General features: G+C 35.7%; 2 protein-coding genes and 1 pseudogene across 2 annotated transcripts; 2 read left to right on the top strand and 1 right to left on the bottom strand.

Moving 5' to 3' along the window:
• Positions 1–341: 341 nt before the first annotated feature.
• On the bottom strand, positions 342–1,897 carry LOC109101685 (39S ribosomal protein L43, mitochondrial-like). Its single transcript, XM_019115087.2, has 3 exons — positions 1,609–1,897; positions 1,101–1,207; positions 342–991 (listed from the first exon to the last, which is right to left on the bottom strand). The coding sequence occupies exons 1-3, from the start codon at positions 1,737–1,739 to the stop codon at positions 783–785; spliced, it is 447 nt and encodes a 148-aa protein (XP_018970632.1). The 5' UTR covers positions 1,740–1,897; the 3' UTR covers positions 342–782.
• Positions 1,898–2,027: 130 nt separating this feature from the next.
• LOC109101684 (twinkle protein, mitochondrial-like) lies at positions 2,028–6,933 on the top strand. Its single transcript, XM_042735848.1, is given in 6 exon segments — positions 2,028–2,179; positions 3,382–4,769; positions 4,909–5,151; positions 5,340–5,445; positions 5,842–5,983; positions 6,131–6,933. Coding segments are annotated over 5 exon segments (2,202 nt in total). The 5' UTR covers positions 2,028–2,179; positions 3,382–3,406; the 3' UTR covers positions 6,479–6,933.
• Positions 6,934–7,609: 676 nt separating this feature from the next.
• Positions 7,610–11,169, top strand: LOC122139096 (annotated as a pseudogene).
• The last annotated feature ends 833 nt before the right edge of the window (positions 11,170–12,002 follow it).

Here is a 12,002-nt window from a genome sequence, read left to right as displayed (position 1 = left end):
TTCCATTTTAATTTGAATTTTTTAGCAATTTCGTGTTTGTTAGTTTTTTTTGTTTTGTTTTTTTACATGTAAATGTAGTTCTTATTCATTTTTTATTTCAGTTTTAGTACAAATCCTAACAAGCCATACATCAATGGAAAGCTTATTTATTCATCTTTCTGATGATGTATAAATCTCAATTTCAAGAAATTGACCCTTATGACTGGTTTTGTGGTCCAGGGACACATATGGTTAGGGTTAGGATTAGGGTTTGGGTTACTTGCATGTAATTATGCATAATTTATTGTTATTATAATAGTAAGTACATGTAACATGTGTAACAAGGACACCTTAAAATAAAGTGTTATCATGTTTTGTTTAATATAATAACTGTAACTGCTACAATACCTTGAGTTCTTACTAACAAAGTTCAAATTTATTCTGTCAAGAGTAGTTTTCTGAGATATTATGATTTATTAGTGCAGCGCCAGAAAGTCATATTTTCAGTTCAAAACGTTATTTCCCAAAGGAAACGTTGTATTTCTCATCTTATAAGGAGCCAACATACATGTGAAAAGCAATTAATCTTATTTAAGCAAAATTTCATTGTTATATAAACTTTACCAAGCCACAGATAATCTGTCATCATTCATTAAATGGTGAAGTATCATTTTAAAAGTCTAATAACAGGTAACTACTGTCTGAAAACGTTGAATTTATGTTGATTTTGTGCTGTGGCGGAAGTTAGGGGCTCCTTCAATAGGTCAGAACATCAGACAGGGAATAAATACAATGCAAAGTCCTTATTTTGCCTGTGGGCCGACTGGATCGATGCTGAGGGGTCGATTTGTGAAGGGGTGCCACTGGCCCTGGATACTGGGACTGTCTGTGTGGAAGGGCTTACGAATGCGGATGATGTCCAGTCCTGACTGGTTGGACAGCTTGGTTATAAGTTCTGCAATTTCCTGTGATGTTTTGTTGGTGACTGTCTCCTCCTTCACGTTACCATTCACTGCACAGATCACATAACAACAGTGAGCGCGCAGGTATTTTATACATTTTATAACTTCAAATTGTAAACATTTAGTAAATACTGCAGGAAACGAAAAGGTCAGCCTTACAATATTCAGCTACTATCTTTGGAATTCTGCAGGACTGAGGGGAGATGTAAACCACAGTTCCTGAGTTATTCTTGGCAAAGTCGACCACGCCTTCTTCAATGAAATCCCTGGAGGAATATAATCAGAATGAAGTGATTTACAATAAGCAAAACACAATATCAAATGATTTCACTGAAACATGGGACTTAATCTACCCCACACTATATTTAACATCAGTTACATTAAATATCAACCTAAACTCCAGCAAATTAAAAAGGTTTACATGTTTTCTTTGCAAAATAATTTAAAATAATAAATACATACAACTACAAGTATTTTTTAAAAACCCATATTTTAGTATTTCTTTTAACATAATCTGAGATATTATTATACTAACAAATACTAATAAAATACAACAATAATAAATTGCTGGATCTCCTTGCACAGTAAATATTCTGTTTTTTTTTTTTGTTTTGTTATGTACAGTGTTTTACTGTACATGATCAGCACAGATGATGTAAACCCATACCTGACTCCTAAAGAGCCCTGGCCTTTCTTCGAGAAGATCAGAGATATTCGCTTCAGCTGACAAACATAGCGACCCACTCCATTGTGAAGAACGCTCTGTAAAAAACGACTCGGTGTTCCTCGAGCAGTCATGTTCACCTCTTCAGAGATCCTACATTCAGTTTAACTCACTCTGTGACTGCTGTCAGTATTGGTTAGAGTAATATTACGCACTTTGAATGATTAGATGTAGAGGACAATCGTCAGGAGACATGTGTAATGTCATGTGCGTTACAAATTGTCGTCCGGGTGGAAATGGAAGCTACGCATTAGAAGCAACTGCAATACAGTTTTGTAACAATCAGAAAGTTCCCAATAACATTGTTACATTAAATTTAAACTTGAGGCATCGTTATTATTTATAAAGATATTCTTATTACGATTTGAGGCTACACAATCTAATTATCTTTGTCGTGCCTGACTACGACAAGAGTTTTGTGTTTCACACGGAAGTATTTTGGAGTGCGGACCTCGTGTTCAGTAAGACGTGCAGACACATGATGATAACAGTTTGGCGCGCTTCTTACAGATTAGTAAGTTTATATATGTTTACAGTATGTAATTTCAAATGTTTACGGTATATATGTTTCTTATACATGTTTCCCGCACAGTTTCTCTTCAATAGTTTCATTAATTTTACAGATACACGTACAGTATAGTTGAGTAAGAATGTTAAGGGTCATGCATAGGACAGATAACGTTACAGTTATTTTTTTGGTGACGCTTTATAATAACTTTTATTAATGAATCCGTAGCAAGCATTATAATACATCAGTAGTTCATGCACATTCTTATGTGAATATATATGAATGTATATAAATGTCATTTTCAACTATATGATCTACTAATAATTATATAATGTATTAAGTGACGCTATTAATGGTAACGTACTTAAGTCATTTATGCTACGCTGTTACGCAGTACATTTTTATGTCCCCAACATAAATAACTTAATCTATTGTCATTTACAATTTTAAATAGTTAAATACTTTTTTAAACTATAATATCGCAGAAAAAAAGTAACAGGTAAATAATTGTATTACTTTGGTTTTGAGTAGATGTTACCATTTTGTTGTGGAGGGCAACACATATATTGCAATGCAATACAGTGATGAGTGAGAGATGTCCAAATAAATGTTCCTAAAAAAGCATAATTTATCATATTTGATACATTTTAACATGCTTTTTCTAAATAAAGTGTTCATCCTGAAATATTATTAACAATATAAAAGTTATTCTTATTGTATTTTATGTCAAGTATGTTTACTTTTATAAGTTCAAAAGATAAAAGTGAAAGTGACGTGACATTCAGCCAAGTATGGTGACCCATACTCAGAATTCGTGCTCTGCATTTAACCCATCCGAAGTGCACACACACAGAGCAGTGAACACACACACACACTGTGAACACACACCCGGAGCAGTGGGCAGCCATTTTATGCTGCGGCGCCCGGGAATGATTTAGGGGTTCGATGCCTTGCTCAAGGGCACCTAAGTCATGGTATTGAAGGTGGAGAGAGAACTGTACATGCACTCCCCCCACCCACAATTCCTGCCGGCCCGAGACTCGAACTCACAACCATCATATCGCAATTCCAAATTCCAAACACTAATCACAAATATACTGCAAAAAAGATAAATCATAACACAAATGACCCATGTTTATGACAAGTTCTGATCATGTCGCATTTTTATACTGCATATTGTAATTGCAAATTTTCTGTGATCATTGCAGGTCTGATGTCCTGAATTAACAGCAAATGTGGAGGAGCAGGTTTCTCAGGGGGGCAGGCTGGCTCTTGCAGGGGACAGGCTGTATTCCTTGTAAACCCTCTCATCTTCCTCCCTGGAGATATCTATCATTTTACCAGCCCTGCCTCAATCCAGTATTACAGCGTTCTTTTAGGGCGCCAACTTGGTATTGTTTTGAAAACCGATTAAGACCTGCTGTTGCTTTAAATTTCTGCAGAACATTAAGAAAAGATGCAAAGTCTCTCATTGATTTCCCTGCCCAGCCCCTCACAGTGACTGATATCAAGCAGTATCTTCGTTCCAAAGATATCCCTTTCTACGATGGCTACAGCTGCTTACATGCTCCTAGTATTTTTATGGAACCAGCACCTGAAGGGTCTGTAAAAGAGCATTACTCACTGTTCATCGATAAAACCACTGGACAGTTTCAGTGTAAGGAGACTTTAGTGGAGGGGAGCTGGGAGGACCTCCAGGATTGCATTGAGGTGATGTTGAATGAGAATCAGACCTCCATCAGTCCTAACGTGCTGCTGGGGTTTCCTGAGAGCATGGAGGAGCAAGAAGAAAGAGAGATGGAGATGAAGGAGGTGCAAAGAATATGGAGCAGCTCCGTGCCGTTTTCCGACCTACTGGATGAGGAAGTGCAGCTCATTAAAACCATGTTTCAGATTGGTAAACTCACCAACGCCACACTGAAGAAATTTGGGGTTAGGTTCTTCAAGCCCACCAAGAGTTTGGTGTTCCCCTGGTTTAGTGGACATGACTCGGGCCTCCGGGGTGTTAAGCTGCTTTCCGCTGCCGCGAAAGGTGACGGAAAGGTGGTCTACACTGAAGCTACGGTTCCAAAAATCTCCAGCTACCACAACCTCTTCGGCCTGCCTTTGATAGGACGGAAGGACGGTGAGGTTGTGCTCACGGGACGTGAGATAGACAGCATGGCAGTGAGTCAGGCTACCGGTCTTCCGTCTTTGGCCTTGCCACGGGGTGTAAGCTGTCTGCCTCCGATCCTCCTGCCTTATCTGGAGCAATTCAAGAAAGTCACACTGTGGTTGGGGGGAGATATTCGCTCCTGGGAAGCCTCAAAAATATTCTCCAGGAAACTTGGACTGAAGCGCTGTTCTCTTATCCGGCCAGGGGACTTTCAGCCGTGCCCCAGTGAGGCACTGGCCCAGGGCAGGAACTTGGCGCGAATTGTCAAGGCTTCAATCCCTGCTGCCCACAAGTCCATTGTGTCCTTCAAGCAGCTCAGGGAGGATGTGTATGGGGAACTGGCTAATGTGGAGCAGGTGGCTGGAATACAGTGGTCTCGATTCCCTGAGCTTAATCGTATCCTTAAAGGTCATCGCAAGGGAGAGCTGACAGTTTTTACAGGTATAGCCAACACAACTATATAGAGCAGATCTTTGCGTTATGCAAAAGTTTTCTGTACTTTACTGTACAATTTTTTTTTTAAATTAAAATAGTAATAGAGTATTTGTATTTCTTCTCATGCATGTGTTTGTAAATACAGGTCCAACAGGCAGTGGAAAGACCACCTTCATCAGTGAGCTTGCCCTAGATCTGTGCATGCAGGGTGTCAACACATTATGGGGCAGCTTTGAAATCAACAATGTGCGTCTGGCCAAAATTATGCTGACCCAGTTTGCTAAGCAAAGGTTGGAGGAGAACCTGGATCAATATGACATGTGGGCTGACAAGTTTGAAGACCTGCCACTATACTTTATCAACTAAAACATACACAATAACATCAAGAAAACTAATAAATTGATTGTAAATAGATACTGTATTGCAAGCATGGCGCTGTGATTTTTTTTATGTATGGCTTTCTTCCCTTTAAAAAAAAAAAAATAAAAAATAAAACATTTGAATGATGGAAAGGAGAGGACCAGGTTTTTCTCGTGATCTTTAAATATGAACTGCACTTTTGCACCCTACACAGAGCTGTTTTGGATACCATGCAGCATGCTGTTTACCTGTATGACATCAGTCATGTGATCATTGACAACCTGCAGTTTATGATGGGCCAAGAGAACCTGTCTGTGGACAAGTAAGGCAACAATTTTAATATGCTATTTATTCAACAGAGTTTCTATGGTCCTGAAAAACCTGGAAGCATTAGATATTTTCAAAACTGTAATTTCCAGGATTGGAAAAGTATAAAATTATAAAAATCTTGAATAGTCCTGGAAATTCTGTAGTCAATAATAATTTTTCTAGTAATTAGGGCCCGAGCACCAATGGTGTGAGGAGCCTATTGGAATTGCTCCGTTTCTTATTCTTAGTTATTATTTTTTTGTGAGATATAGTCAGATTTCTATAAAAAGATTTCTTGAAAAGTAATTTTATCTATATATATATATATATAGAGAGAGAGAGAGAGAACTGGATAACTGAATATTTTACAATTAAATAAAAATATTATTAATATATTTTTTTCCCTCAGGTTTGCAGTACAAGACCACATCATTGGAGCCTTCAGGAAGTTTGCCACAAACAGCTGCTGTCATGTGACTTTAATTATCCACCCTCGGAAAGAAGAGGATGATAAAGAACTGCAGACAGCATCCATCTTTGGCACAGCCAAGGTTGGTAGATACAGGCTGTCCATGTTTATTCCTCAGCTGTTAACTTGAGATACAAATTTTCACATGTACATGCTTAGTTTCTATCTATAAGAAAATCGAATGTATCTATCTATAAAAAGTCTATAATGCATCATTTTCCCATATCAGGCCAGTCAGGAGGCAGATAATGTGCTCATCCTTCAGGAGAAGAAGTTGGTGACGTGTCCTGGCCGTAGGTCCCTTCAGGTGGCCAAGAACCGCTTTGATGGGGACGTGGGGATCTTTCCTTTAGAATTTAATAAAGCCTCGCTTACCTTCTCTGCGCCCGTGAAGGGAAAGCAGAAGCTTCGTAAGGTGAAAGTGGACAAGAATAACAGCACAGAGGAAATAGAGGAGACAGAACTCAAAGAAAAAAGTGAGAAAGCTCCCAAACCTGCCAAAGCCAAGACCTCAAAGACAGTTAAGGGGTCAGCAGCGTTAAAAAATACCACAGATGGAGAAGGAAATGATCAGTAGCTCAGGGAATTCATTCTTTGTATGAATTCAAATAAAATGATTAATACATGAAAATGTAATGTTATTTTGTTTACTGCATTTTTGCTACTGAGTAAATGCCACTGAATGAATGTTCATGTTAAGTATTTTTAGATATTCTTTTAGAGAGTTGTATGCAAAGTTTTGTACATCCACTTATGTTTTACATGCACTTAAGTCCAACATATTTTTGTTTTCAAGAGTCAGTTATGAACAGATATTTGATGGTTTAAAGAAGGTTTAAATACAGGACTTTAAAACTGTAGAGATCCTGCCATACATTTCATCAATGTAACTACATTTTATGGATTATGTCCAAAAATTAAATGTGATTTGTTTCTGTTTGATTTTCATTGTTACTGTAGGAGAAAAGTGTCAAATAAGCTATTTAAAGGAGGCTGTGAAAAGTGTTAATAAATTATTTTGTAGGATTTGTATCTTCTGCTTATCTAAATTATCTCTGTGTATTTTGATTTCTGACAGTTGAATCAATTTTATGTTTTTTATGTATTGAATTTGTCTGCTTCAATATACTTTATATACTAAAGCAATTACACTTAAACCCTGATCACACACAGCACGGAAATAAAGTCCATAGATCCAAATAATTTAGTCTAGCACTTACAGTTTACACTGGGTTTGTATTTCCCACAGGAATCTTAGATGCAATTTAGCCACCCAAAATGGTTAAAAAAAAATATGTGTCTGGCACAGAAAATTGTTATGAATTAAAAACGTATTTTATTTATAAATATTCGTGACTACAGTTATGTCAGTTTAATATGAAAGTCTAATACAATAAAATTAAATATTTTATTCATACAAGTATATTATGAAAACATCACCCTCTCTGCATGTTTTAAAACAGAGTTTTCATAATATACTGACGCTTTAATAACCTTATCAGACAATTTACTATTTCAAACAAGGTTTTTTGTTTTTAGATTAACTGATGCGTTCAGTTCTCGAGTCAGTAGTAGTAACTAATTTTTAAACCGATAATAGACACGTATAAGGAATGTTGCTAAAACTTACAGGAACTATTTATGATGACTTATCCACACCCGCACACATTTGAAAAGCTGGTTTAAAAAAATAGCATTTTATTGAAACATGAAGGTTTTTGTTAGTCAAGTTATAAAGTTAAGTAAATTAGTTTAAGTATTCTATAGTGTAAAGGAAAATTATAATTATGTTATATTTATGTTAAGTTATTATACTTTTACGTCATGGCGTAATGTAAGCTGCATTGTTATTATTTTGATCCAGTAATTTGAATCAGACTGTTTGAAAGAACCGATTCCTGTAAATGAATCAGCCTTACCAGCACTAATGCAAAGTGACCCAGTGTTACGTCAATTTTATGACGTTTCTTCGTCCATATGCAAAATACTATATCCTGCAAAGCGGATATCCGAACAATGGAAATGATGGATTGTCCTTTTACATCCTTGTTGATATTTTCTATTGTAGAGATAGTAGACGTGGCCAGCCGTAGTGCAAATGTGGCCAACACACTCACATCTCTCCTTATAAATAGGAATTATTGATAGGAACAAACAAGTTTTCTTCTCAAATCAAAACACACTGCAACAATGCACTGACAATCTGTTATATTGTTTGTTTGAATGATTGCAGGCCTTGCCGATGGTGACAGTTACAGTGGGCAGCAAAACTTCTGGCCAGAAGTGCTGTGTTGTAACTCTGACTGAAGCTGCCGATGAGCCCAGGGTGGTGGACTTTGATCTCCCAAATGAACTGACCCCTCTTTTAAGAGGGCAGCCAAACTGGGACAATTATGTAAAGGGAGTTGTACAGCACTACAGAGGTAATATTTTGCTATCGTTTTTGCCTATATGGCAAAAAAGGGAAGTAATGAGGAAGTGTACATTTAGTCTGCCTCTAGCACGAAATGGGACCCTAGGGACCCATGCTGAGAATTCGTCTTTGGGCTAACTTTTTAATGCAGAGTTTCCAAAAACCATACTTGCAACACTTACAGAATAGTTGCTGAGCACATGTTCACTGTTGTCTTACTCGAAAAGTGAATATAGCTTGAATATATAATCAAATGGAGTACATATTAATCTCACGCATTTATTAGCTTTCACAAATGGCTATGTCTTTGCACAGCACGTCCCATCCCTGGCTTCTTTAATAGCCAGTAGTGTGCCACTAGGAGGCGGACTCTCCAGCTCCGCTTCACTGGAAGTGGCTGTGTACACCTTACAGCAGTTGTGTGTCCTGGTAAGAACTTTGTCTGTCTGTCACGCATAACAATTACAGAAGCATAAATCCCATTCATTTTTTTCCATATAGTATTTGCTTTACTGATAACATGCTTCTAATTCTACAAGCTTTACAACTTCCAAAAATTGTGTTGAATTTCCAGTAAAGAACTACACTGCCCATATTGCTAGATGTTGCTGTCAACATGGAAATCTATTCTTTTTCTTCTTCTTCATTTTTTTTTCCCTCAATACTTTTTTTTTTTAAAGGTTTTAACTTGTGATTAATTTCAGAGATGGTTGATTTGGTTCATGGCTATATACAGTATGTTCTCTACAGAGAAAATGAATGGGAAAAGTACTTACAGAACAGCAATAAAGAGAATCCATTGCTTACTTATTTAGTAATATCTTAAACATATGTTGTATAATTTAGATTTTTTAATGTTTAAAATTATTTTTGTATTATTGTTTGGAATTTTTATTTTATTAAAATAAAGCAATGTAAAATAAAACATTTATTATTATAAAAATAAATATTATATACACTACTGTTCAAATATTTGAGGTCGTTAAGATTTTTTTAAAGAAATTAATATTTTTATTGAGCATGGATACATTGAAATAGTCGAAAGTGACAGTACAGAGTCATAATGTTGCAAGATGTTTATTTCAAATAAATGTTGTTCTTTTGAACTTTACATTATTAAAGAATCCACAAAAATATGAAGCAGCACAACTGGTTTTCAACACTGATAAAAATAAGAAATTTGCATATTGAATGATTTCTGAAGGATCATGTGACACTGAAAACTGGATTAATGATGGCTAAAATTTCAGCTTTGCCATCACAAGAATACATTTTAAAACATATTAAAATAGAAAACAGTTATTTAAAATTTTGCAACTTTCTGTAAATTTATAATTTCACAATATTACTGTTTCACAAAATTTTTATAAAAAAAATTCAGTCTTGTTGACCAAAAAAAAAGACTTCTTTCAAAAACATTTTCAAAATCTTACCAACATTAATCTTTTGAACAGTGCATAAAGATATTTATAGTGGGCTTCATGGGCTTCATGTTTTCTGGCCCTTCACAGATGATGGGGATCAGGTAGCGAAGGCAGTGGCCTGTCAGCAGGCTGAACACACTCATGCTGCTTCGGCATCATGGACCAGTTTGTGTCCGTTTTGGGTCAAGAGGGCCACGCTTTGTTCATTGACTGCAGGTAAGTAGATTTGCCAAGTCACACTATTCTGTCAGATTAGAAATAATCAGTTTTACTAATTTCTAAATATCAAAACAGCTATTAATACAATTAAATGTAATCTTTTCAGGTGTTTGGAGGCCACTGCCATCCCTCTGGCTGATCCTGGACTTGTAATCCTGATCACAAATTCCAACGTTAGACATTCTGTCACAGGAAGTGAGTATCCCACCAGACGGAAACAATGTGTGGAGGCAGCCGCCGTTTTGAGCAAGAAAAGTCTAAAAGAGGCTACTTCACAAGATTTAGAGGGTAAGAAGAAAAGAAAGATTTTGAACAGACACCGTAATGTATGTCTGTAATCAAGGTCATTTCATAATAAAATGTAAAAATCTGAATTTAGCTGCCAAGGATCGATTGGATGGTGTGACATACCATCGGGCACGTCATGTGATTGAGGAGATTGAACGCACAGCGCAAGCTGGCGAGGCACTGAAGAGAGGGGATTACAAAGAGTTTGGGAGGCTGTTGGTGGAGAGCCACAATTCTCTTAGGTAAACATCTATAATCGAAGCAAGATTATCATGTTGGAAGACTTACAGAAGTCAGCTCCTTTTAAACATCCCAGGATTATAAGTGCTTTTCAGTGACTGAAATGTTGTTTGCTTAACCCATTTATTGAATAGGTGGAGTTAACTGTCAGTTAAATGGCTTTTAATTATGCATTCTCTGACTGGGGTTAATATTGTTTGTCTTAGGGATAATTACGAGGTCAGCTGTCCAGAATTGGATTAGCTGGTGGCGGCAGCACTGGAGGTGGATGGTGTGTTCGGGAGTCGGATGACAGGGGGATGCTCTGTGTATATGTGTTTGACAATTCCATCTAAAGAAATGTCTGAATTGAGTATTCTGTTTTTTTTTTTTTTTAGAAATATATGATTATTTCTTCAGAATTTGTAACTCAGTACCTGCTCTTGTCTTTTTCCTCATATTGTCTATGAATTAAGCTAGCAAGTATTAAACAAGAATTCTGGCCAAGATAATAATACTTTTCTGTTTCCCTATACAGGAGAAATATCATGGATCTCCAACTTTCTTCATAACTACCCCATCAGAAGGAGCTCATGCTCTCAGTCTATGGTTTTAAACCAGTGCTAAACCAGTGACTTTTCTTTCAAATAACTTGAAATTTACTGTGATCTACATTTTTATAACTAATCAGTGTACACTAATCAGAATCTCTCTCTCTCTCTCTCTGTCTGTATATATATATATATATTTATATATATATAATATATTATATATTATATACAATAAGCATAAGTATAGCATACACGCAAGTACATATTATTGACTTAACTGATAGTGATGATGTTTATATACAATAAGCATAAGTATAGCATACATGCAAGTACATAAATGTCTGTGTAGCTACTTAATATAAAAAAGTGAAAATGGAGAGTGTTTTATGATTACATACAGTGTACAGTAAGCATAAGTATGGCTTAAGTTTAGCAAGTACATATGAATAAGTGTGTGCACTTAATATAATGAAATTTCCAAAATAAAAATATTGAAATTTCAAAAAGTTTTGCATTGTAAAGATGAAGAATGTGTTATAACATTAATCACTTTTAATTATTTTATTTAAGCTTTTTTTGTAATTCCCTTTATTCTCAGTGACTTATGTATTTACATATTTTAAGGCAGTATATATATAATTCTACTCAGCTGTTTCAACACAATATTACTCATAAATGTTTTTTGAGCAGCAAATCAGAATATTAGAATGACTTTTGAAGAATCGTGACTGAAGTGATGCTAAATATTCTGCTTTGAAATCACAGGAATAAATTACATCTTAAAAGATATTCAAATAGAAAACATTTATTTTAAATGGTAAAAATATTTCAAAATTTTACAGATTTTGCTTTACTTTGGATCAAATAAATGCAGGCTTGGTGAGCAGAAGAGACGAATTTAAAAACATAAAAAAAATTTACTGTTCTAAATTTTTTGACTGGAAGTGTATATATATAACAACACTTGATATAACGTATATATAATGT

Source organism: Cyprinus carpio, chromosome B12 (assembly GCF_018340385.1).
Source record: "Cyprinus carpio isolate SPL01 chromosome B12, ASM1834038v1, whole genome shotgun sequence".
NCBI lineage: Eukaryota > Metazoa > Chordata > Actinopteri > Cypriniformes > Cyprinidae > Cyprinus > Cyprinus carpio.
Note: the sequence above shows the minus strand (reverse complement) of the source record. Positions and strands in the feature narration are given on the sequence as shown.